We start from the raw sequence: 25442 nt of genomic DNA, 5'->3' as shown, positions 1-25442 counted from the left end.
TTATTTATTTTATATTTTTAATTATTTTTAAAAAAATTCACAACATTATTAAAAAATATATATATTTTTTTGAGATCCATCCAAGTACCTTTTCTCTTATATTTTTCCTTTATTTTTTTGAAGCCATTTTTTCTTTATTTATTTTTATCTTTCGTTCCCAAACTCCCACACGCCGTAAAGGCAGGTGCCATTCACGTGCACTTTGATCATCTAAAACCCCAGAATTTGGCGCCCAGGAACCCCACCCAAACAAGGGCTTAGGGTTTTTCTCACTCAAACTGTCGGCAAATGCCACCTCCATGAAGCTTTCCTACTTCCTCTCGGACCCTTCTTCCATGGCTCTCTCTTCCGGACTACGCTTCTCCTCAATGCTACTCCGCTACCGCCCTTCTCTCCCCCTCGCCCCGACCCGCTTCCCCTCCAGTCTCTCCCACAGACGCTCCGAGCTCCGTTTTCTCTCCGGCTCCCCCTCCTCTTCCTCCCCTCCGTCTCGTAACGTTCGGTCGGCTGTCATTAAATCGAGGCGCAGCGACGATGCGGACGGAGACGAGGGGCAGGATGGCAACGGTAGCGTGCTGGTCAAGGGCAGAGTTGGAAACGCCGGTGGGGATGGTGGTAGAGTCGTGCCAACGGAGCTCCACAAGGAGGCCACGGAGGCCTACATGGCCTACGCCATGTCAGTCCTCCTCGGCCGTGCTTTGCCCGACGTTCGCGATGGTCTCAAGCCTGTTCACCGTCGAATCCTGTGAGCTTTTCCTTTCTTCGTTGGGAATTTTTGTTTTATTGGCGTTAAATTTCCGGAAAGTAGGGGAAGAGTCTTTCCAACTTTGTTAATGAGGATAATACAATTTTTGTCACAAGTAATGAGCATACTTTTCAAAAACAATTTTAGTTTTTAAATTTTAGGCACAGTTTTTGTAAACTGAAATAAAGTTTAATAAGAATTTTTTTTAAATACCCTTTTTGATGGATAAATTTAAGAAAAAAAATAAAATGGGTGTGCTTTCTCTTTTGTATGTCGAGTAGTAAAAATGGAAGAGTTTACTCTTTTTTACAAGTACAAATTTTATTCATCATAATAGTAATAGACGAAGCCATGTATACAGGAAGTATACAAAAGAAACACCTAGTTACATTCTAAAGCTAAAAAAGCGACGACAAAAATTCATTGACATCCCCTCCATTGAGTACAATAGCAGAAAACCAACTAAGTAACGAACTTGTAAAGAATTTCCAGAGTTCATCTACATTGCGTTCCCTGTTATTAAGACACCTCTCATTCCTTTCCAACCAAATGCACCACATAATACACAAATGAATCATCTTCCATGCAGCTGCCATATGGGAGCAAGTATGAAGACTGGTCCAACTTGCTAGTAGTTCGACTACTGCTTTTGGCATAACCCAGATCAGTCCAGCTCTTCTAAGCACTCCATCCCACAACACTTTAGCCACATCACAGTGTAGAAGTAAATGATTCACTGATTCCGCGTCTTTTCTACGCATAAAGCACCAATCCAAAACAATCATTCCACACTTTCTCAAGTTATCTATGGTCTGAATATTCCCTATTGCAGCTGTCCATACAAAGAACGCCACCTTTGACAGAACATGAGCCTTCTTCTTCAATGGAAGAGTTTACTTTGTTATTCATGAAGTTTCCTTTGAAAGAAGATGAGAAAATGAGGAAAGGAAGGTTTCTGTAATTTCTAGTGGCAAATTCGTTCAATTTGCTGCAGTTTGGGGATGCTGTTGTCGTTGTTATTGTTGTTGTTTATAATTTAGTTACTTCCATTGGTTTATGTTGAATTCATGCGCGATTAAGTTATTTATGAAATACTTTAAGAACGAATATGGCTGAAAAGCGTCATTCTGTGAAATAATTTGTTATCAAATAATTAATTGCATTTCTAAGATTTTGGTTATGTACTCATTTACCTGATTTGGATGTCATATGTGTGTGGTTATCCTATACATCTACTTGGGTGTTTCTGGGCATTTGTTTACATCTCTTGTATTTTTATTATGCATATTGCACTTATAAAAAAATGACTATTTATGCATGTGTCTGCAGATGTTGCATCTGTATTTATAACAAATAGATATCTTAAGTCAATTTTCTTTAAATGGTGTAGCTGACAAGTTCCTCCCTCAAATTTTCTGTTTTTTTGGGCTACAGATTTGCAATGCATGAATTGGGCCTTTCATCACGAAAGCCATTCAAGAAATGTGCTAGAGTTGTTGGAGAGGTTAAAATCTGACTCTGTTAATTTTAACTGCCCTAAAAGGATCGTATCGTTGCTTTTGTCTTTTGGCTATCCTTGTCTGTGCAGTTTAGTATCTTACTTTGTGGTTATTTATTGCAGGTTCTAGGAAAATTTCACCCACATGGCGACACCGCTGTCTATGATTCCTTAGTGCGAATGGCACAGGTAATAGTGGGAATATAATATGTTCATGGATGGGTGCAGAGGATTTGGGGAAGTGGCCAGGGAACAGTTGAGTCCCCAGGCCAAAAAAGTATTCGTGGAGTGTCTTTCTGATTTGTATAATTGCCCCACTTAAGGCTACTGAATCATAAAAAGCTTGCCCAACTTGGACCGATAAAGTATGTATTGTATATTTTTGTGTTTGAAGCTGTTCACTTTAGGAATGTGTAAATGCTTTGTTCTTTTTGCTCATTGAGGTTTCCCAACTAGGAAAAAGAAGATGATAACTTTCACATAAAAGAAGTGAGTTTCAATTATTTCCTTTACCTACTCTACTGTTAATCCATGCTCTGGACTTCTGCTCATCTTCACACAGTGCAGATGTATATTTATGATGCTTTTTTATCATCCTAGGTGAGGCTGCTCTTTAAATTATCTGAATTTTTTTTTTTGATAAGTAAAATTATCTGAAATTTTATAGAATCTTAGCTGGCTTTAAGCTGGTTTATAGTATTTTTTATTCCAAATTGTAGGCTTTCACATGAAGATGCTCTCCTGGCATGATAAAATAAGTTTTCTTTTCATGTTGCAGTGCTTTTGAGGGGGAAGGTAAAACTAATGTCTTGTTTTTTTAGGATGTCAGGATAAATTGGCACACAATTGGGAATGAATAACCTGAAACGATCAAACTTGTATGCAATGTGTTTTACTTCTCTTTTGTTGGGAATCTGTTCACTTTAATTTCTTTAAGCACAATGCATCAAAGTGTTAATTAGACTGTTGATCTAAGTGGTTTCATTCTGATGTTGTAGCATTAGTGCTCTTAAGTGTCTTGTTTCATTTGTCAAAAGTCAGTAGGCAGAAAGGTTTTCATTAGACCCAAAATTTCTTCAGTAGGCAGAAACGTTTTCATTAGACCCAAAATTTATTTGCACTTTCTTTAATGCTGTTTCTTGCAGGATTTCTCCTTACGATGTCCACTAATCAATGGGCATGGGAATTTTGGTTCAATAGATGCTGATCCTCCTGCTGCCATGCGTTACACAGAGTGTAGGTTGGAGGTATGTTCAAGTACTTGCTTACTCTTGATTTAGCTGTCTTGTCTTTTTAAGGTCTCCATACAGGGGCATGGATGATGCTTCCTGAAATTTGGTTTTTGGAAGGAGCAGATAATTAACCTCTTGGTTTCTTTACTCATAAAAAAAAAAAAAAAAACTCTTGGTTTCTTTACTCATAAAAAAAAAAAAACCTATTAGTACAGCCTCTGTGGTTTATTGATGATGGACGTTGTTTGACAATATTTGTATAACTAACAGATGGAAGGATTTGCTAACCTAATCATTTCAGCAACTAATTCCTGAAGAAAGTATAAATAGGATGTGTGATGAAGTGGAAAACAATTGGGTCTTAATAAATCAACCCAACTAATTTCAGACGTCAATCTAAGTTCAGTTTGACACAATAAAATTCAATTTGTGTAAAATGTTGGTGCCTTTTTAGTATATTTTGCAAATTTACACGAACTAAACTATTAATATCCATAAGGATATTAATAGTTGTTGTACTATTAAATAACGAGACTGGAGTTAAATAACTGCACTATATTCCTGACTTGTAGTACTACTCATAAAAAAAAAGATATTCTGAGGACAATCATATCGTCTTCTGTAATTGCTTAACTTGATCACAAACTAGAATGTAAACATTGCTGGTAGCTGTATTCTGCTCAACACCTGTCACTAGTAAAAGAGTATAGCAGGTAGAGAAAGGACCCCTCTATGTCTATCTTAAGGAAGTCCCAAAGAAGTTAACTACAGATCCAAATAGGAAGGAAAGAAAGGAGTGGCAATCCTACATCCAACTATTTCATCAGTGATCATAAGCCTTATTTAAAGTCAATTTGAATGAATATGGTTTTATGTTTTCTCTCTTTTGTGTATGCAGTTCTGGCCGTATTTTATGTGTCCTTCTCATTTCCCAACCGTCCCTCCAAGAATATTCTTCAGTAGTTTAGATAAGAGTGTTTGAACACTGCCCACTGAGCTAGTGGAAAATGGTCCTTGACCAAAACTGCTGCATTAGACTTGGGGAAGTATATTACAGCTAAACTACTTCTCTAGCCTCCCTCGACTGCCATTTGATAAGGTGAGAAAAGATTAAAAATAAAAAAAGGAACAAGAATCGATGAAGGATTCAACCTTAATGCTCGAGCTAACCCTTGGCCTGAGAGATTCATGGATGAAAATTTGCCTTCATTTGACCATCTATGTTGCTTGAAGAAAACTGCTAGACTATGGTCGTTTGGGCAAGTTCTTAATAAACATGATTTAGACATGGTTTTTCCTCTTCCCTTTCACTCTCCTTAAATTAAATGCAGCTAATATATATATATATATATGTATTTTTTTTTTCTAGAAACTACTTCAATCATTCTGAAGTAGAACAATCCAGAGTATTTACTTTGTCTATTACTTGGTTCAGTACGCACATTTCTGTGTGCAGGATGTGTCTACAAAGAGTGTTGAAGTGTTGGTGTCCTTTAAAATGTTTGATGTGAACAACCCTGTTATTTAAGTTTCCGAGCCTTCAATGGGATTTTTAGTTTTCCGGTTTATGCTAAGGCCTGGTTTAGTTTTACAAACCTTTCAAACCATCTTTTCCCATCTCATCTCAACATCTATACTTATAAAAAGAAAAAAAAATCTCATCTCAACATCCAAACACCATTCAAACACAAACATTTTTCAATTTTAAATTTTTAACTTTTTCATCTAGTCATTACGTAATCATTACAACTTTTCAAAACTTCTAAGCAAATCACAAAAAATAATTCAACTTTTTAAAGTTGCAAAACAAAAATAATATTCTAACCCTCCTTTTAACTTTTTTTTTTTTTTTTTGATAAGTAAGAGATAAATATTATATATATGAATGAAATAGGCATAGCTTATGTACACAAGAAGTATACAGAAGAACACCTAAATACATTCTAAGAGCGATAAATTTAAGACAAAAAATCATGAACATTGTCCCCATGCAATACAATAGCGGAAAACCAACACATTAAAGTGTGTAACAATAAATTCTTCAACTCGGCCATTGTGCGTTCCTTGTCTTCAAAGCAGCACGCATTCCTTTCTGTCCAAATAAACCACATGATGCACAACGGAATCATCCTCCATACTGCTGCCACTTGATGATAGCCATGTATCTTTCTCCAACAACCCAAAAACTCCACCACCCTCATAGGCATAACCCAAGCAACATCAACCCTTTGAAAGATCTCATCCTACAACTCCCTTGTTACCTCACAGTAGTAAGAGATGGTCCACATATTCTCCATTCTTTTTTCACATGTAACACCAATCCATCACTATACATCCTTTCTTCCTCAAGTTGTCCGAAGTCAAGATCTTCTCAAGAGCGGCATTCCAAACAAAAAAGGCTACGTTAGAAGGCACATGAGATCTCCAAATCTTCTTCCAAGGGAATGGAGTATGATCGTGTTGTCAAGATGTTATAATACACCTTAACTGTACATATCTTGTGATTATTAGACCTCCACTTCAATCGATCTTGTTGTGCTAAGGGAGTCCCCGTGGAACATAGTAGGCTGAAAAAGTTTGAAATAATAGATAATTTCCAATCATGAAAATCCCTAATAAAAAGAATATTCCATTGGAGCGAGCCATGAGAAAGTAACTGCACATCTGCCACTGAAACCTCCCTATTAATTGCAATACGATATAGGGCCGGAAAAGCCTTTTCCAATGCTTGATATCCACGTCCTGCCAAAAACTGATTCGATTGCCCTCACCAACTACAAAGCGAATGTGGTTTGCAAAGCATGGCCACCCTTTCCTTATAAACTTCCATAAATCCACACCGTAGCTCCCTCTCACTTCATTGGAGCACCAACCACCCCTAGCGACACTATATCTAGCGTCAATAATTTCCTTCCACAATGATCCCCTCTCCAAGTGATATCTCCAAAGCCATTTCCCCAATAGAGCTCTATTAAAAGTTTCAAGTTACACACTCCCAGCCCCCCATTCACAACTAAGGCACAAACTGTCTTCTGTCTAACAAGATGAAATTTCTTCTCCTCCCCCATACCTCCACATAAGAACGCCCTAAAGAGTTTTTTTATTCTGTTCATCACCCCTGTAGGCATAGGAAACAAGGATAAAAAATAGGTGGAGAGGTTAGTGAGAGTACTCTTAATAAGAGTGAGGTGGCCCCCTTTTGATAAATACACCTGTTTCCAACCAGCCAACCTTTTCTCTATCTTCTCCACCACCCCATCCCATATAGTTCTATTTTTGAAAATTGCACCCAGTTGAAGGCCCAGATATTTCATTTGGAAAGAGGACACCTTACAATCCAGAAGGCTTGCTAAATTGAGGATATTAGAAACCTTACCCACAGGAACCATCTCAGACTTGCCAAAGTTCACCTTAAGCCCTGACACTGCTTCAAAGCAAAGTAACAGTGCTCGTAGAGTTTGGATCTGGCTATTATCTGCTTCACAAAAGACTAAACTATCGTCTGCTAAAAGAAGGCGTGAGATAATAGGGCCACTAAAGCCATTACCCCCCTGAAAACCAAATAAGTACCCTCCCCCAACAACAGCCTACACCATCCTACTTAAAGCCTCCATAACTATAACAAATAAAAGGGGCGATAGAGGATCTCCCTGCTGCAATCACCGCGAACTATAAAAAAAACCAGCAGGTGTGCCGTTAACTAAAACTGAGAACCGGGCAGTTGAAATACAGTGACGCATCCATGAAATCCACCTATCTCCAAAGCCACACCTCTCAAGTAAGTATAAGAGGAATTCCTAGTTCACATGATCATATGCCTTCTTCATGTCAAGCTTGCAAAGAACACCCGAACCTCCCTCCCGTAGTTTGTGGTCCAAGCACTCATTTGCAATGAGAACCGGATCAAGAATTTGTCTCCCACGAATAAATGCGTTCTGAGACTTGGAAATAATACATTCCAACACCGGACTAAGTCGGTTGGCAAGAACCTTTGAAATAATCTTATAAACGCTACTTACTAGGCTTATTGGACAAAAGTCCTCAATAGTCGAAGCCCCTTGTTTCTTGGGAATGAGAGCAATGGAAGTCGTATTAAGGGATTTTTTAAACTTTTGAAAAGAGTGAAATTCATTAAAAGCATGCATAACATCACCTTTGACTATGTCTCAACAAGTTTGAAAGAAATCCATTGAAAAACCATCCGGACCCGGCGCTTTATCCTTAGCCATACCAGAGATGACCTTGTAAATTTCTTCTTTAACGAAAGGTCTCTCCAAAACACTCACTCTGCGAATCAATTGCCTCAAGGGGTAAATGTAACACCCCATTCCCGTAGGATAGAGATATTACCAACATTTAAAACATAATGCCCGGTAAAGAGATTCATATCCTGAATTACCTCATTTATTGAAATTCATCAAAACGTTAAAACTGAATTAAACATGATTGTTTTGGAAACTGAACAAAATATAAAGAAACATAAACTAATCCTATGCATGACATAAAAGAAATCTAATTCTGGTGATAAAATCACTTCTTCATTCCTAAGTCTTGGTACTAGATCTATTCCTGGCCATCCAGCTCTTCATCATCATAGACATCATTTGCGAGAATCAGACATGGAAGAAAACAAGAAACACACAAAAATAATGAGTTGAATACTCAGTAAGTAGTACATCGTATCGTAAAATATAGTCCTTGCCTAACATACAATTCATTTCTAGGATACCTTTCAGAACGTACATACAACTTCATGAATTTCAATCAAATACGTAACATGATCTTCTGGAAGACTTTACGTACATATATCATCATAGATTTACATGGCACACATTTTCATTATTAACATAAGCGGAAGCATATATAATCAAAACATGTCATTGTGAATGCATAATGTCCTAGTTATCTTGTATTAACATGAAGTGAAACACGTTTGTGTCCGTGTTTCCACTTATCTGGCATAACATGGAGTGAAACACGCTTGAGTCCGTGTTTCACTTAACTTGCATAACATGGAGTGAAACACGCTTGAATCCGTGTTTCACTTAACTTACATAACATGGAGTGAAACACACTTGAGTCCGTGTTTCACTAAACTTGCATATCATGAAATGAAACACGCTTGAGTCCGCGTTTCATTTAACTTGAATATCATGGAGTGAAACACGCTTGAGTCCGTGTTTCACTAAACTTGTGGTTAACCACGCTTGAGTCCGTGGTACCGTTACATTTCTTATCTTTCTTAATGCTTGAGATTTGCTTCATGAACATCTCTAACATGGCATAATCTTGTACATGGTATAGCGTAACATGACATGGCATGGCATATTCTTGTACATGGCATATTCTTGTATGATTTAGCATGGCATATTCTTGTATGATTTAGCATGGCATAGTATAACGTGATATTACATAACATGCTATGAATGTTTTATGACGTTCCAAGGCATACATGATCCAGGTACTACTTGAACATAGCATACATGGTTTAAGTATTACACAAACATGGCATATATATAACCTAAGCATTTCATGACCATGGCTGGCATAATCTGACTATTACATGGCATACTTGACTTTGAACTACTACTTCAACATTTCATGGCTTTCATGTGAATTTAGTAACATTAAATCAATCAACAATAAATTCATTTACTCAAGTATAATCTCATATTTCATCAAGATCGAAAAGTAAACTAACCTTGACTTGCCTCTTAGTGTAGCGTAGTTAACAATCATAAGCACATCACATTTTTTTATACATAATAATAATATTCACAATACGCATTTATTAATATGATCATACTATTTACCTCTTAGCGCTGCTTCCTGATTTCCAACTTGTAGCGCATTACCTAAACGAGATTCTAGACGTTAATAACTTCCTAGCAAAACGTGTCGTAATACTCTACGTAATTAAATACGTATAAGGAATTTAACTACTAATAGACTCCAACAAATGCTTTGAAATCCTTTAAAAATATTTTATAAAAATTGTGTCTAAATGCTGATAATTGTTCAATTAGATAAAGCCCATGTAAAGGTAATGTATTTCTGAAAATATACTAGCCTTCTTTAAAATTGTAAACCAGTTTCTGTCGACCCAGAGATTAACCACTTAAAGAAAATACCATCTGATTGACTTAAGGCCCCAAGAAGTAGAGGCTCAGGAAATTACACCCTCACGGGTCAAAAGGGCATGCATGGAATTACAGAATTAATGGGGGGCTTTTTGGGAAACTGAAGCGCACGGAATAAAACAAGAAGAAAGAAAGAAGAAGAAAGAAGAAAGAAAAGAAAAGAGAAAGAAAAGAAAAGAAAAGAAGAAGAAGTAAAACAAAGGCTTACGGGAGAGAGAGTTGTGCGATGCTCACCGAGGGAGAGTAGAGTGCGTCGGTGGCTCTAGGTGGCTAGAAGTGACCGGCGACGTGACTGGGGGGTCCCTATGGTGGTGCGACACCGAGAGAGGGAGAGAGAGAGAAACAGTGAGAGTTTAGAGAGAGATGGGTTTGAAACTCAAACAACTGAAAGGGAGGAAGGTGGCGCGCGGCGGTAGGGGCTTACCTGAGGGGGTGGGTTCAACGGGGTTGAGTTGGCCGGCGTTTTCTGGCGCCGTGGGTAGGGCTCCGACGTCCCGGGGTGGTCGACGATGGTTGGGCAGAGGTATGGTTTATGCGGGAATGTTGTTTCTCTTGATATATCAACGTGTGAATCACAGAGGCTTGAGAGTCTTTTATAGGCGATGGGAGGAAGCAACGTGAAGAGATTGGCTGAAATTTGAAATTGCCTAGACTTTAGGAACCTATTCTCACGTGGATACCGTTTCTGAGAGAGTTTGAAAAGTTTGACTTGGAGTTGCTCATACTCTGGAAACCGAAACTAGCACGGGGACTAAGTGGATAGAATATTCGAAGTTTTAAAAGGAAAGGAATCACTAAATCGATCTATCTGTTATCACAAAATCTAAAATAAATAAATAAATATAAAGAAAATAAAATACCAATAAATAAATAAATAAAATACTAGTTTTAAACCCTAAATTTAGACCCGTATGTTACAGTAAATCATCAAGCTTCGGCCTCCAAGAATCCGATTATGTGAGAAAGGTCTCATAGTAATGTACAATATGGTTTTCTAGCTTTGGAGGAGAGGATAACACCTGAGAGCCTAATTGAAGTGACTCAATAGCATTGATATGCCGATGTGAATTAGCAACTTTATGAAAGAACTTCATGCACCTATCATCTTCTTTCAACTAAGGGCCCTGGATTTTTGACGCCATGAAGTCTTCTCTGACAACAGAACTCTTTCCAAGTTTGCCATAACCATGCGCTTCCCAATAACACCTCCTCTAAGGTATCCCCAATAATTCTTTACCCTATAGCTCTTGCAGTTCCTCCAACAATGTAGACTTCTGATTGTCAATATGACCAAAAACTTCCAGATTCCACTTCTTCAGATTCTGTTTCGGAGCCTTCAACTTGTCTGCAAAAATGAAACTTGGAGTGCCAATAAACTGATATGATGACCACCAAGAACGCACCATCTCTACAAACCCGTCTGCTGTTAGCCACATATTTTCAAACTTAAAGTACCGGCGACCCCTGTGAATACCCTCACAATCTAAAATGATAGGAAAATGATCTGAATTGACTCGAGCTAACTGTTTCTGACTCACTTTCGGATAGTGTGCTTCCCACGAAGGAGAGACAAGGAATCTATCTAATCTCGACCAAACCCATCCGTTTGACCAAGTCTATTCGCCCCCTACCAGGGGGAGGTCCATGAGGTCTAGATCAAAGATGAACTCGGAGAATTTCTCCATGACCACAGAATTTCGATAGTGCCTTAATTGTTCGCTAAGAAAGCGAGTAATGTTATAATCACCCCCCATACACCACGACACGTCCCATAAGGAGTATAGACCCACCAACTCCTCCCACAACCTTCTCCTACCTTGTCTGCGTTAGGACCATAGGAACCTACAAATGTCCATTCCCATCCATCAACCACATTTTTGAATAAAGTTGCAACCGAATAATCTCCAATACACTCTTCAATCACCTCAGACGCTTTTTTATCCCACATTAGTATGACTCCACCTGAGGCTCCCAAATAAGTCCAACCCACGTGCGAGCACCCCCATAAACTTCGCACCATTCTTCTATCAATGAATTGCAACTTTGTTTATTGAAAACATACCACATCACCCTTCTACATCGGCGATAATGATTTGATACGAAGGCATTTATTGCGGTCATTGAGCCCTCGTACATTCCAAGATAACATCTTAAGCTTCATAAGAACATGAATTGCCCCTCCCTTTCGATCTATCCCTTCCGCCACTCTCTTCCTTCACATCATAATTAATGGAACAAATTAGCCTTCTAAGTTCCCTATCCTGCTTTGTAGTTGATTTCGAATGGCTATCTTCAAGAGCTACGAGAAGAGCCTTAAATTGTTCTTCGTAACCTCCAAAAGAAATTCCAACAACAGCTTGAATCTCCTCTACCTTCTTAAAAACTCAATTTGACGGACAACTCCCAAATTTAGAGCTGGGGGGTAGTGTACAAAGAGGAGTCAGAACGGCCTCCTCTTCACCAAGACTAACAGGAGCTAATAAAGCCAGTTCCGAACCACATACTAAATCTGGTTCACCACTGAATACCACCAAATTTTTGAACCCATCTCCAGTGGTAGAATGGCTAACGGAGACCCCTCAAACGAAAAGCCATGCTCCGGCAAGTCTAATTGCACAGGGAACACAGCTAGGCCTCCGATCACCACGCACGCATGGGTATGTGCAATCTCCAATGACAACCCCCTCGACTGCGATGGGAAATCAACATTCAATGGCCCATCCTCTGTCGGCTCCTCAACCAACTCACCATCCTCAACAACCTCATGTCGAGGGGACTGTACCTGGTCACCGTGGTGGTCGATAACGACCGCCGAAGCTTTCTGTGCCAATGTGGGATTCGGCAAGATGCTTATCGGCGCTGAAATGAATTTCTCGCCACTGCAGAAACTCAAGTTTGTATCTCTAGATTCTGCTGATGCACTCCCAACGTCCCCATACCTCGTCGACAGGTCCACTCCCATCGATCCCTTATCACGCGGCTGATTCTGTGTAGATTTTGGCGACGAAAAACCACAACTTAATTTCGGCTTAACCACTCTAATCCCTACCGACGCTGACTCCGGCACCCCAGACCTTGTTGGTGAACCCACCACCATTAACGTTTGCCCTTGGCCCACCGCCAATGGTGGAGGTTGAGGCCCACTGGAAGACGACGAGATTTCAACCCTACATCTCCAGGCAGGCTTCTAGGCCTGAGAGGGGTTGGGCCTGCGTGAAACAGGCCTGTGGCTGAGGCCCACCAGAAGCCACATTCTTTCCCTTTAGAGAGTCTGTGGTTGAAAACAAGTCTGCAGAAACATCTTTGAGCCCAAAAAGAAAACATTCTCCTTGGCCCATTACGGGATCCTTCTCCAACTGCAATCCCTCCTCAACGCAGTGTTTTAAAGTCCCCATATTCAGGCGCAAACGTCCCACTTGTATCTCCATCTCAGCCAAAGCAATACTTGGCCCCGACAGACACCTGCCCAGACTTGCATCTTCATAGCGCTGCGCTTTCAGCAAAGTGGAAGTAATGCCTGTCCCTTTTGCAGGTTTTGGAGCACGAGACAGGGCCTCACTGTACGAAGCAAAAACTTGATGCCCCAACGGCGGAGGAGGAGAAGCCATCCAAGGGCGGCTCCCTCTGTTATTCCCACCCAAAGTAGAGGAAGTTATAGAAGTTTCTTTCAACAACTCTCCAAAATTCCTCCAACCTACCCCCTTCTTCCCTTCCGGTATCACTAGTAGGCCACGCCATTTCTCTTGCCCAAATTCCGATAGGGTGAAAAAGCTCCCATAAGAGTTACGCTACCTTTGCACCACCAATACCTGAGAACCATTTCTTCGGGATTTGATGAAACCAGAGGGCCCCTCAAAAGCAATACCTTCCTTCACCATGAGATGCAGCCTTCCCAATGAGACTTGATCAATGAAGATGTGATTCACAGCACGACAGCTGCTCTCAGTGATTCTCCACCACCTTGCATTCATCTTCTTAAACTCAAAACATTTTTGATCAATAATAACATTCCTTCTAGACCCCATCACAGCACAACTACTCATAAAGAAACTGAAAAAAAAACTGAGCTAAACAACACTGGTCTCCATCACCTTTATCAGAAAGATAACACCGACGGAAAGACACAACCTTTTTTCTCAAGTGTACAGAGGGAAAAAATTAGGAGAGAGAAAAAAAAAGGAGGTAGCACCGCACTCTTTCTTTGGACAACTTCTCTAGACTTTTTAAAGAAAGAATCACTTTGATGGAGGAAATATCACGGAGACAAAAATCTAGCACTTGGGAGGGGGACAAATGTGCATAGGTTCTTTCATCGAGCGGCCAAGTCACATTGGAGGAACAATGCCATTGAACAACTCAATATTGATGGTTTTGATTCTTCGGATCATTGAGCAACTCTTTTAACTTGAGCAACTCTTTCTTCGGCCAAGTTGGCAACTCTTTTAACTTTATATTTTATTTATTCAATTTTTTCTCTCTCATTTTCCAAAAGCCCATAAAAATCTTAACTCAAACCATTTTACTACTATTTACAGATTTCTCATTTTATGTCATCTCATTTGTGTAACCAAACTATGCCTAAGATTTAAAGCCCTTTGTTATAGTACCATGACCTACCACCCTGCAGTATTGGCTTTGGCAAGTTAATAGTCTTGATGCCGAATGTCTTCTTACTAGCATCCTAATGCAGTTGCATTGGATGTTATATTGAAGTATCCTAATCCATTTGCATGACATTTGGTGTGGTGATAGAACTCTCAGGATTGTGTTTCCTGGCCTCTTCCGGATTGCGCATGACCAAGAGGCCTCGTTGGTGGATCTTTTGGATAGCTTTGGTGACTCTTTATATTGGAATGTTTGTTTTACTAGAGCAGCTCGGGATTGGAAAATTGGGGCTATTTATGAGCTTTTCCGCTTGTTGTATGCTTTGAGTATTGGTAGGCGGATAAGATGATTTGGATTCATTTGGGGAGTACGAAGTTTGCTTGTTGGATGATCGCTGATGTTTCTTCTTTCATACTTTATTTTTGTGGGCTTCTGCGATTGGTCTCAGTGGGACTAGTTCCCATGATTTTCTTGTATCCATTTCTAGTTCCTAACTTGTAACTAGTTGTTATTCATGTATACTTCCTGTGTACTTGGGTTTTGCCTATTTACTTGATCAATAAAATCTTATTTTACCTATAAAAAAAGGCATTCCATTGCTTGTGTTTTGGATACCTGACGTGTGTCACCTAATTCCTTGATTAATTAAGTGCAAAATTAGTGTTAATAGTGTTGGTCTGAGGCAGGTGTACAAAAGTGTTCTATAGTGCATGATCATGTCCCTTTTCATGATTTATTGTGTTGTACAGAAAGCAGCTATCTTAAAGGATAATTATTTACCTCATTTTTTTTCAGGCACTCGCAGAAGCAATGTTATTGGCAGATTTAGAACAAGATACAGTTAGTGCTTTTCCTTGTATATTTTTTCATCATCATACTTCAATTTCTTTCATCAATATGATTTTGTGTCATTTGCTTCATTGTTTGCAGGTTGATTTTGTACCAAACTTTGATAATTCACAGAAGGAACCGTCACTTCTACCTGCTCGGCTTCCAACTTTGTTGTTGAATGGTTCTTCTGGGATTGCGGTGACTTACTCTGTTCATTTTTTTATATTTAAATGTCTATTTATGCTTTGGATTTGTTAGTGTATTTTTTCTGCTCAACCATGATAATCATTTTCAGGTTGGCATGGCAACCAACATTCCTCCTCATAATCTTGGGGAGTTAGTAGATGTTCTCTGTGCATTGATTCATAATCCTGAAGCTACAGTAAGTACCCAAACTTTCATTCGCCTTCTTTGTATTATTTTAAAATACGTGACTAATTTTCGAAAGTCAAGTTGTCATCATTGCTTTGTTTAAGTTAGAATTGATATTAAAGGTAGGATAGGTTCATTAACTTGAGTTCTATAATTTTTTTATTTGTGTTAGCTGCAAGAATTGCTGGAATACATGCCTGGGCCTGACTTTCCAACTGGGGGAGTGATTATGGGAAACATTGGGTACGTATGATTCTATTGTTCCTCTGTTCAAACACAAGCATCATTCTGAGAAGTTAAGATAATATTTACCTCTGGTTTGCTTCCCTACAAACTCTACTGGTATTGTTCACCCTTCTCTTTTTTTCCCTAATGGTTGTATTTGCTGCCAACTTTTCTAATTTGAGGAGTAATTCAGTAAAATTGATGGTGCATTGGGGTGCTGCATATTTTGGGTGCTGTTACCTTGTGGTGTGATTTATGTATTAATTTATAGTGTACATGAAGGGAGTTTTATAGCAAGTCTAAGGAATATTTTGGATATGATTACCTACTATTGTTATGATGGTAGCTCTCCTTTTCTGATGTTTGCATGTGTAAGTGAATGAGCACATGAAAATACATTATACTGACACATTTATTTCTTGTGATGTATGAAACACATTGCCTGCTATTTGTGTAAACTGTAATATGCATATAAAATAGATCGTACCTTGTTTGAGGTAGCGGCAAACTTTTGTTTAGCTTTTCAATTGTATGTAGCGGTTATTTGCAGTGAATGATCTGATCTGTTCATTTTTGTCAAGCATCTTAGAGGCTTATCGAACTGGGCGTGGACGTGTTACAGTCAGAGGGAAAACTGAGGTTGAAGTGCTTGATTCTAAAACAAAACGAGCTGCTATTATCATTAAAGAGGTCACGATCTTGGTCCGCATTCTAGGATTTTACAGTGAATATGCACACTCAAGGTCATATTGTCATTAAAAAGTTAGATCGGTCTTTCATTGTCCATTTTGAATGAAACAGATCCCTTATCAGACCAACAAATCTGCCCTCGTGGAGAAGATAGCTGAACTTGTGGAAAGTAAGGTAATGGTTGTGGTGGAAAATTGAAAATGCTGTTAGGAAAATGTCAATAATTTTTCTAAACACAGCTTGTGATTGGGGAATTTTCATTCTTTACTTTTAAGATGATTGTCAATTATTGTCTAGTTTTCGATTTTTCTAGATTCCACTTGGCTTTTCTTGGTCTTTGGATGTTTGGTAACTTTCATGCCCTAGATGGATATGGAAGGTTCCGCACTTGTTTGACGTCTCCTGTTCCACTTTAAATATTATTTCAACTCATTGTTTGAGTAATTTACCTGACCACATCTTTACATGTTCCAGTTGATGCCTTCTTGGATAATAATAGCTTCTTTAATACTCATTGGGTTTTGTGTAGTGTCAATAAACTTATGTTTTGCATGATATCTAGAGTTGATCATTTGAGCCATTGAGTGAGGTTATCTTGAGAGGGATCCCAAGATGATCTCATGGTGCTGTTTATAGCTATTGAAGCTATCTGTCACCTAAGATACTTGGTTCTCAATTTCGAACTAGACCTAAGGACCTATACACTAGGCACCAAAGGAAAGGCGGTAGTTCTAGTCGTGCTAGAGTAAAAGGGGAGAGGCATTTTTGTTTCCCTATAACGCTAAGCTAAAAGCTTTTGATGTAAGAGGGTTGAAGGAGGAAGATAAACACCTCAAGGTCCAAAACTTGCAAAAGAGTGAAGGCAGACATCATTTGTCTTTAGGAAACTAAATTGAAGTTTATGTTTTTGGGTGTAGTTCGTAGTATGTGGGGTTGTCAACATGTAGATTGGTGTTTCCTAATGTTTCTATCAGTTTCTTTTGTTTTCCTGGAGAACAAACAGAAAATTCTCGAGTTTGAGAACCAAACAGGAAATAAAGAACATATAGATAATTTGCGAGTCTGAAAATCAAACAGGAAATAAATAAATAATTCCTCTTCTTTCCCACAACTTCTTAGCAACCAAACACTTATAGAGCATTACCCTTCCCAAACATATTGGTCCCATGTAATGACTCAGGGAAGGTCCAAGGCACATTTGGGCCTATATTTCAAAAGTAGTCAAGGTTAAATTGACACTATCTATGGCATATCTTGGTCTTCTTTCGGGAGCTCCTTTAAAGGTTAAATTGATAGGATAGAATTTTTGGAGAAAATAAAGTGTCGTTTGGCTGGCTGGTAGAGATTGTACTTGTTTGGAGGGAGCACGATTAGACTTAATGAAAGCTTATTGTATGCAAATTGAGATTTGTTGGGAGATGTTTATTTCAATGAGAGTAGCCTTTAGAGGTTGGTGGTGGAGGTTAAATATGGAAATTCTTGGGACGGTTGATGTTCCGATAAGATTAATGAGATGTTTGAGGTTGATCAGTGAAGAATCTCTGAAGAGTAGGGTGGGGGAGGTCTTCCAGTTCATTATATGAAGTGGTAGATGGTTTCACGATAAGGTTCTAGCGCAATGTATGGTGTGGAGGTTAGTCTCTTAAGGTAACCTTCTCGAAGTTATATAGTATTGCACGTGCCAAGGATAGATCACCTTCAATATGTCAATATGTTGTTTGACTCTCTCCAGAGTGGTGAAAACAAGTTACAATGGGTCCCTTCCACGAGAGGTGTGTTTGAAGTTGGATTGTTCTGCAATACTTTAGCCCCCAACAATAGCTCCTCCTTTCCATGAAAAAATATGTGGTGAAGTAAAGACTTTTTCTCTAAAGCATCCTTTGTGTGGACTGCCGCTTTGGGGAAGATCCTCTCCTTTGATAATTAGATAGTCATGAGTAATTTCATTTGATTGATGTTGCTTGTGCAAGAGGAATGAGGACTCGGTCAAACTTCTTTTCCTTCATTGTGAAATTGTTAGTGCCCTATGGAATTCTATCCTTGGTGGTTTTGAACTAGATTGGGTCATGCCTCAAATGTGGTAGAATTCTTGGGATGTTGGAAGGGATCCATTGGTATTCATCAAAGTGGGAAATGATATACTATATGCTTACTACGGTGCATTTGGTGAGAAGGAAATGATTGTTGTTTCGAAGATTGTGACAAAACTATGGTGTTTCGTAGGACTTTCTTTCTCAAAACTTAGTATCACTGGATGACTTTACATTCTTGTCTCTCTTCTAGCTTTAGTTTCCAGAGTTTTCTTAATATCTTTACTTTTAGCAGTTAGGACCCAGGTGTGTATTTTGTATACTTCCTGTGCACTAGTTGTCACTTTTTTTTTTTTTTTTTTCATATCAATAAATCTTTATAAAGAAAATCAATTTTGAACGGTCTTAGGGTATCCCCACCCATCTTAAATTTTCTATGGAGAGTGAATTCGTCGGTTCAATCATGCAGGGAGAGTTAGTAGTATCTACTAGAAAGAAATGTAACATTACCGTTATAATTTTGTGCTTAGCTAGTCCAAATTTTGGACTAAATGCATTATTATAATTCATCTCCAATTGCTTCAGTATTCCACATATGAAAGTGTTAGTGTCTGCTGATTTCTTGCATTTTTTAATTGGGTATTTCACCTGCCTGCAGTTATCTCATAAGAAATTAAGTTAGTTCCTGCTTGAAATACTTGTAAAAAAGAAGGTTCTGGTTGAGTCATACTGTTTACTGCAGCAATAAAGTTTAATGTGTTTTTGGCTGTTGTTGATTTTCTTGTTTAACAGAGTTTAGATGGAATAAGTGATATTCGGGATGAAAGTGATCGATCTGGAATGCGTATTGTCATTGAGGTGGTTGAATTATACTGTCTGGCATAAGTTGTTAAGGACCATTTTTTCTACCAACTCATTGACTTAGCGGTATTCTTTTATAGCTAAAGCGGGGATCAGACCCATTGATTGTCCTGAATAATCTTTATCGCCTCACATCTCTTCAGTCTGGTTTCAGCTGTAACATGGTTGGGTGAGTGTTTTCACCCTTCACTATAATTTTTTGACATAAATTAAAGATGTTGCATTTCATCTAAAAACATAAGTTGAGTTTGCTGGTATTTTCTCTTAAACTTGATATTTGTTTACTTTAATATGTATTGTTTTTAATTTCATCAATTTTTTCCCTCTAATGCACAAGTAACTTATTTCTGAGTTGGAATGGGTAATTGATGTAGTGTGAGCTTTCAAAGATTCACTAGATTGGTTGGGAATATGGGTATTATGACTTCAAAACCCCAAACAACATATATTAGAGTTTGTTTCGGTATGTATATTTATACTGAAAAGTGCAAGTATTTGTTTTATAATTGATCATAGAATTGCACGTATAGGATGTATGATAAAAAAAATTGCTTAAGAGCAATTTTGCCTGTTCTTTTATGAATGTATATGGGTGAGTAAACAATTGCCTACTTTCTGCAATTGAAGTGGGTAGAAGAACAGCTTGGTTTCTATTCCAGATCATCGATTTAGGACATTGAATTGAGGACTTCACAAGCTCAATATATTGAAATGTTTAGTTAGTTTTGACTTGGGTCAAGAATATTTTAACATGTCAAAATGAGAGGGAAGGGGATCTAATATTTCTTTATGAAACCAAAATTAGTGGTTTGGAATGTAAGAGGGCTGAATGAGAAAGTTAAAAGATTGTGAATAATGTGTCTTCTTAGAGATAGATATTGTTTGCTTGCAGGAGATGAATATATAGTATAATTCTTGCGAAGCGATTTGTAGTTTACGTAGTTCCATGACGTGAATTGGATTTATTTGGAGTCGAAAGGAGTATCATGAGGGATTTTGTTAATGTGAAATAGGAGAGTGGGGAATATCGTGGATTGTGTAGGAAACTATTTAGTAGCATTTTCCTTTGGAAATGTTATTGATAATTTTGAATAGGCATTTTCTTAATTGTAGAAGAAAATTTATTAATAGGATTGGAAATAGGTGTAACCCAAGTACACAAGACATATAAAAGAGAAGACACCTAGTCAAGAACTAGAAATAGACACAAGAAAATCCTGTAAATTGTTTGTTGAAATCTATGGCAACTTCCCATGACAACAAGGTTTTGAAGAAGTGTTTAAGTTCTTCATCTGGTGAATGTTTATTGTGTTGAAATTTTTGGTCATTTGTTTCCTTCAATATGCACACAGAAGACATATGGGTACCATCATCCATATTGCTGCAATTTGCTGGTTGACATGTATACCTCTTCACTTGGCAAAGAGGTCGACCGCTCTCCTAGGCATAATAACCCATGCTAGACCAACTATATTGAAGATGTGATCACACAGGCCCCTAGCCACCTCAGGGTGAAGAAGCAACTGATCTACTGTCTCCCCACTTCTACACTTGCAAGACCAGTCAGTTACTATTATCCATTGATTCTTTAGGTGGTTCATGGTCAAAATCTTCCCTAAGGAAGCTGCCCAAACGAAGAAAGCAGCCTTAAAAGGTGCCCTACTCCTCTAAGAAAAAAGATTATGGTGCGGACTAGTATTAGCCTCCTTGAATGAGTGGACAAAGAATTTCCCTTTTTTGAAAGGGTTCCAAAACATCTTTTATCGATCCCTCCCCCCCCCCCCCAAAAAAAAAAAAAATTATTAAGAAAAGGAGGCATAGCCCAAGTACATAGGATGTATACATGAGAAGTACCTAACTAGGGTTTACAACCGATAGTAGAAAATCATGGACATTTAGTCTATTAAAATCAATGACCCCTCCCATAATAACAAGGTTTTAAAGACGAAAGCTTTAAGCTCATCCATTGTCCTCTCGGGATCCTCGAAGTTTCTATCATTTCTCTCCCTCCAAATGCTTGAACACATGCATATAAGGGCCATCTTCCATATTGCTGCTACTTGTGGATTGCCTTGGAGTCGTCTCTAGCTTGCTAGAAAATCCACAGCCTACAAGGTATGGTCCATGACAATCTTATTTCAGCAAAAAAATCATCCCACATGGTCCTAGCTTCCTCACAATGTAAAAGCAGGTGATCTACTGATTCCCTAATCTTCTTACACATGCAACACCAGTCCAACGCCATTGCATAATGTTTCCTCAAATTGTCTGTAGTAAGAATCTTGTTTAGGTAAGCTGTCCAAACAAAAAAAGCTGCTTTTGGAGGAGCTTTTGTCTTCCATATATTCCTCCACAGAAAAGTGGTCATCCCTTGGCTACTTAGAACTTGGTAGAACAATCTAATTGTGAATCTACCTTTCTTGGACGGGTTCCAACTGATCTTATTTGTGGTGCCCTCTAACACTCTAACGGAATAAAGGAAGGCAAAGAACTATCACCAACCTCAATACGTGCATGCCTTAAGATGGTCTCCCATCCTTTTCTAATGTGTTTCCACCAATCCACCTTATATGGTCCACATACCTCATTCGAGTACCATTCACCCCAAACTTTGAATCTATAACTGACTTCCATGGTGCTCCCCTTTCTTGTTGGTACTGCCACAACCATTTACCCAAAAGAGCTTGATTGAACTTCATCAAATTACGGATCCCCAATCCGCCCCCAGATATTGGCGTGCAATAAATTGACCAATTCACCATATGGAATTTGAACTAGTCCCCCATCCCACTGCACAAGAAATCCCGTTGTAGCTTCTCAATACGATTGACTACCTTTGTAGGGAGGGGTAACAAGGACAAAAAATAGGTTGGTAGAATAGAAAGGGTACTTTTGATTAGAGTAAAGCCTACCCCCTTTAGATAAGCATAACCTATTCCAAGAAGCCAACTACATTGGCTTTTTTAGGCCTCGTGCTGTTAAAAAAACCTGTTGGGCTTCCATTTATCAGTACTGAAAATTTTGCCGTAGATATACACCAACAGATCCAAGATCACCATCTCTCCCCATTATTGTTCGTTGTTGTAATGGAGGCCTTGAGCAGAATGACCTCAGCCTTGGTTGCAAATGGGCGCGTGACTGGTTACTCGATTAGATCCACGGGTGGGAGACTTATTAATATTTCTCATTTATTGTTTGCAGATGACATTCTTATCTTTTGTGAGGCAGATCATAATCAGATTTGAGTATTAAAGGCCCTCCTTTGTTTTGAAGCAGTTTCTGGGTTGAAAGTGAACCTGGACAAATCAGAGATGGTGCCTATTGGAGGTGTTCAACGTATAAGACAGTTGGCTAATACTCTGGGGTGTAAGATTGCCTCACTCCCTATGACATATCTTGGCCTTCCATTTGGGGCTGCCTCAAGAGCGGCTTCTTTATGGGATACAGTGATTGAGAAAGTAGAGTGTCGATTAGCAGGATGGAAGAAAATGTATCTGTCAAAAGGCAGTAGGATTACCCTGATAAAGAGTACGTTATCTGACCTACCGACCTATTTTTTGTCCTTATTCCCTATTCCAGCAAGCGTGGCGTTTCGTATTGAGAAACTACGACGAGACTTCTTGTGGGGAGGAATAGGTGAAGAATTTAAATTTCATTTAGTCAGGTGGGAGAAAGTATGCAGTCCTCTCTCTTTTGGTGGTTAGGGCATTAGAAATTTGAGAATTTTTAATTAGGTGCTACTTGGAAAATGGTTGTGGAGATACCATAAAGAACCAGAGGCTTTATGGAAGCTGGTGATTGAGAGTAAATATGGTGGATTATGGGGGGGATGGTGTACCAATGAAATGAGAGGCGCATATGGTGTGGGGTTGTGGAAACATATAAGAAGAGGATGAGGGGTCTTTTCTCGCCACACAAGATTTTGTCTAGGAGATGGGGCCATGATCAAATTCTGGTATGATATTTGGAGCGGTAATGGTGCTCTAAAGGATCTATTTCCTGATCTTTTCAGGGTGGCAAGTGCCAATGATGTCTCAGTGGCGGAAGTCATGGTGATAGTGGGGGAACAAATCCAGTGGAACATCAATTTTAGCTGGGCGGCACATGATTGGGAACTGGACAGTTTTGCAGCTCTTTTCAGCTTCTTGTATTCACTCAAACCGAGTAATCAGCAAGCTGATTTATTATGGTGGATACCTACACGTAAAGGTCTATTCTCGGTTCGCTCGTTGTATAAGTCTCTGTTACAAGAACTTCCAACTTAGTTCCCTTGGAAAAGGATTTGGAGACATAAGGCGCCTCTCAAAGTAGCCTTTTTTGTGTGGACCGCTTCTTTGGGTAAGATCCTCACAATGGATAATTTGAGAAGACGAATGGTGATCACTGCAGATTGGTGCCGCATGTGTAGGAATGAGGGTGAATCGGCGGATCATCTTCTACTACATTGTGAGGTAGCTCGAGGGATATAGAATGAGGTATTTAGAAGATTAGACTTGGGTTGGGTTATGCCCGAGATAGTAGTGGCGATGTTGGCTAGTTGGATAGATCTAAGAGGTAACCAATAGATCAAGGTTGTATGGAAGATGTTGCCTATTTGCATCATGTGGTGTGTGTGGCAGGAGCGCAATGAACGGACGTTTGAGGACAAAGAGAGAACGATAGAGGAACTAAATGCTTTCTTTTTTAGAACTCTTTGTACTTGGGCCATTGCCGTTAATTTTAATGGCCAAGATTCCCATGGTTTACTTGTTTCTAATGCTCCTACATAGTTAGGGCATTCTTTGTACTGAACATGGCTTTTGCCTATTCTTTTATTAATATACTTTTACTTATAAAAAAAAGAAGCCAACTACGTTCCACCTTTTTGATCACAGCGTTCTGAATCAACCCTGATTTGAAGGAAGCATCCAATGATAGACCAAGATACTTCAAAGGTAGAGAATATACCTTACATCCCAAGGGATGAGCTAGATTCACCGCAATGGGGACAAACCCCACCGGCACCAATTTAGACTTTGAAATATTCACTCTCAAATCGGAGACAACTTCAAAACAAAGGAGGAGAGCACTCAAATATTCACTTGCAACCCAATGGTAGACCAAGATACTTCAAAGGTACATAGAAGATACCTTACATCCTAGGAGGCGAGCTAGATTCACCGCATTGGGGACAAATCCCGCCGGCACCAATATAGACTTTGAAATATTCACTCCAAATTGGAGACAACTTCAAAACAAAGGAGGAGAGACCTCAAAGATTGAATGTGCCCGTGATTTGCTCCACAAAAGATGAGAGTATCATTGGCAAAGAGCAAATGAGAAATATCAATAGAGCCATAATCACCATTCTCCACCGAGAGAAAGCCATAGAGAAAGCCACCTTCCACAAGGCCCAAAGTCATCTTATTAAGAGCTTCCATGACGATAGTGAAAAGTAATGGAGAGAGTGGATCCCCTGTTTCTAACCACAGGAGGAGTAAAAAAAATGCCATTGGCGAACCATTCACCAAGCTTGAAAAGCAACTGTAGAAATGCAATATGCTACCCAAGCAATTCACCCCAAAACCACTTCTTGCAAGTAGATAAACTAAGAAGTTGCAGTTGACATGACCGTAAGCTTTGTCTATGTCTAGTTTGCAAAGTAATCTAGGTTCTTTAGATTTGAGTTGTCTGTCCATCCAAGACTTCATTTGCACTTAATACTGAGTCAAGAATTTGTCTAGCTTTGATGAATGCATTTTGCGTCTTTGAAATTTTTTTTATAAGATCTATTTTACATATATTTCAAGATGTATATATACATGCATATATTTTTTTTATAAGTGTATATATACATGCATATATATATATTCTCTTATAAGTAAAGTTTGGTCCTGACCAAAATTAGGCTTAAACCCAGAAAATTAATTTAAGTCCATTTATTGATTTAACCACAACTCATTTAAATAAGGATGTAATAACAATAAAGAATGAGATGATTTTCAATAAGTGCTTCCGTAGAATCTTTTATATATTTGAAGTATTTTGATAAGCAATGAGATTGTTTATTTAAGGAATCTTTTATTAAAAAGAAAATTTTGAAGTCAAGGTTAGTAGTACACTGGTCTCTCTATTTTCTAAAAGAGAAGTTGTTCTTAACCCTAGGGGGAAGGGGTGTTCCAGGTGGGATTCCTTTTTTAAAGGTTTTTTTTATAGGTAAGAAGGGGTGGATTC

The 25442-nt window shown here is 38.8% G+C and overlaps 1 protein-coding gene across 2 annotated transcripts in view; it reads left to right on the top strand.

Annotated features, from left to right (window-relative positions):
- The first annotated feature begins 212 nt into the window (after positions 1-212).
- LOC121255648 (DNA gyrase subunit A, chloroplastic/mitochondrial) overlaps positions 213-25442 on the top strand; it is a 50941-nt gene continuing 25711 nt past the window's right edge. Inside the window, exons 1-12 of one of the 2 annotated variants that reach the window (XM_041156082.1) lie at positions 213-745; positions 2180-2249; positions 2367-2432; positions 3389-3490; positions 15016-15060; positions 15151-15249; positions 15347-15433; positions 15596-15666; positions 16230-16338; positions 16450-16512; positions 19161-19226; positions 19310-19398. In XM_041156082.1, the coding sequence (XP_041012016.1) occupies positions 300-745; positions 2180-2249; positions 2367-2432; positions 3389-3490; positions 15016-15060; positions 15151-15249; positions 15347-15433; positions 15596-15666; positions 16230-16338; positions 16450-16512; positions 19161-19226; positions 19310-19398 (1313 nt within the window). In that variant the 5' untranslated portion in view covers positions 213-299. The remainder of the gene's footprint in view (positions 746-2179; positions 2250-2366; positions 2433-3388; positions 3491-15015; positions 15061-15150; positions 15250-15346; positions 15434-15595; positions 15667-16229; positions 16339-16449; positions 16513-19160; positions 19227-19309; positions 19399-25442) is intronic. The other variant, XM_041156077.1, reaches the window with a different exon arrangement.

The sequence above is a fragment of the Juglans microcarpa x Juglans regia genome, chromosome 1D (genome assembly GCF_004785595.1).
Source record: "Juglans microcarpa x Juglans regia isolate MS1-56 chromosome 1D, Jm3101_v1.0, whole genome shotgun sequence".
Taxonomy (NCBI): Eukaryota; Viridiplantae; Streptophyta; class Magnoliopsida; order Fagales; family Juglandaceae; genus Juglans; species Juglans microcarpa x Juglans regia.
The sequence above is the reverse complement of the archived record's forward strand: the minus strand, read 5'-3'. Positions and strand labels throughout refer to the sequence as shown.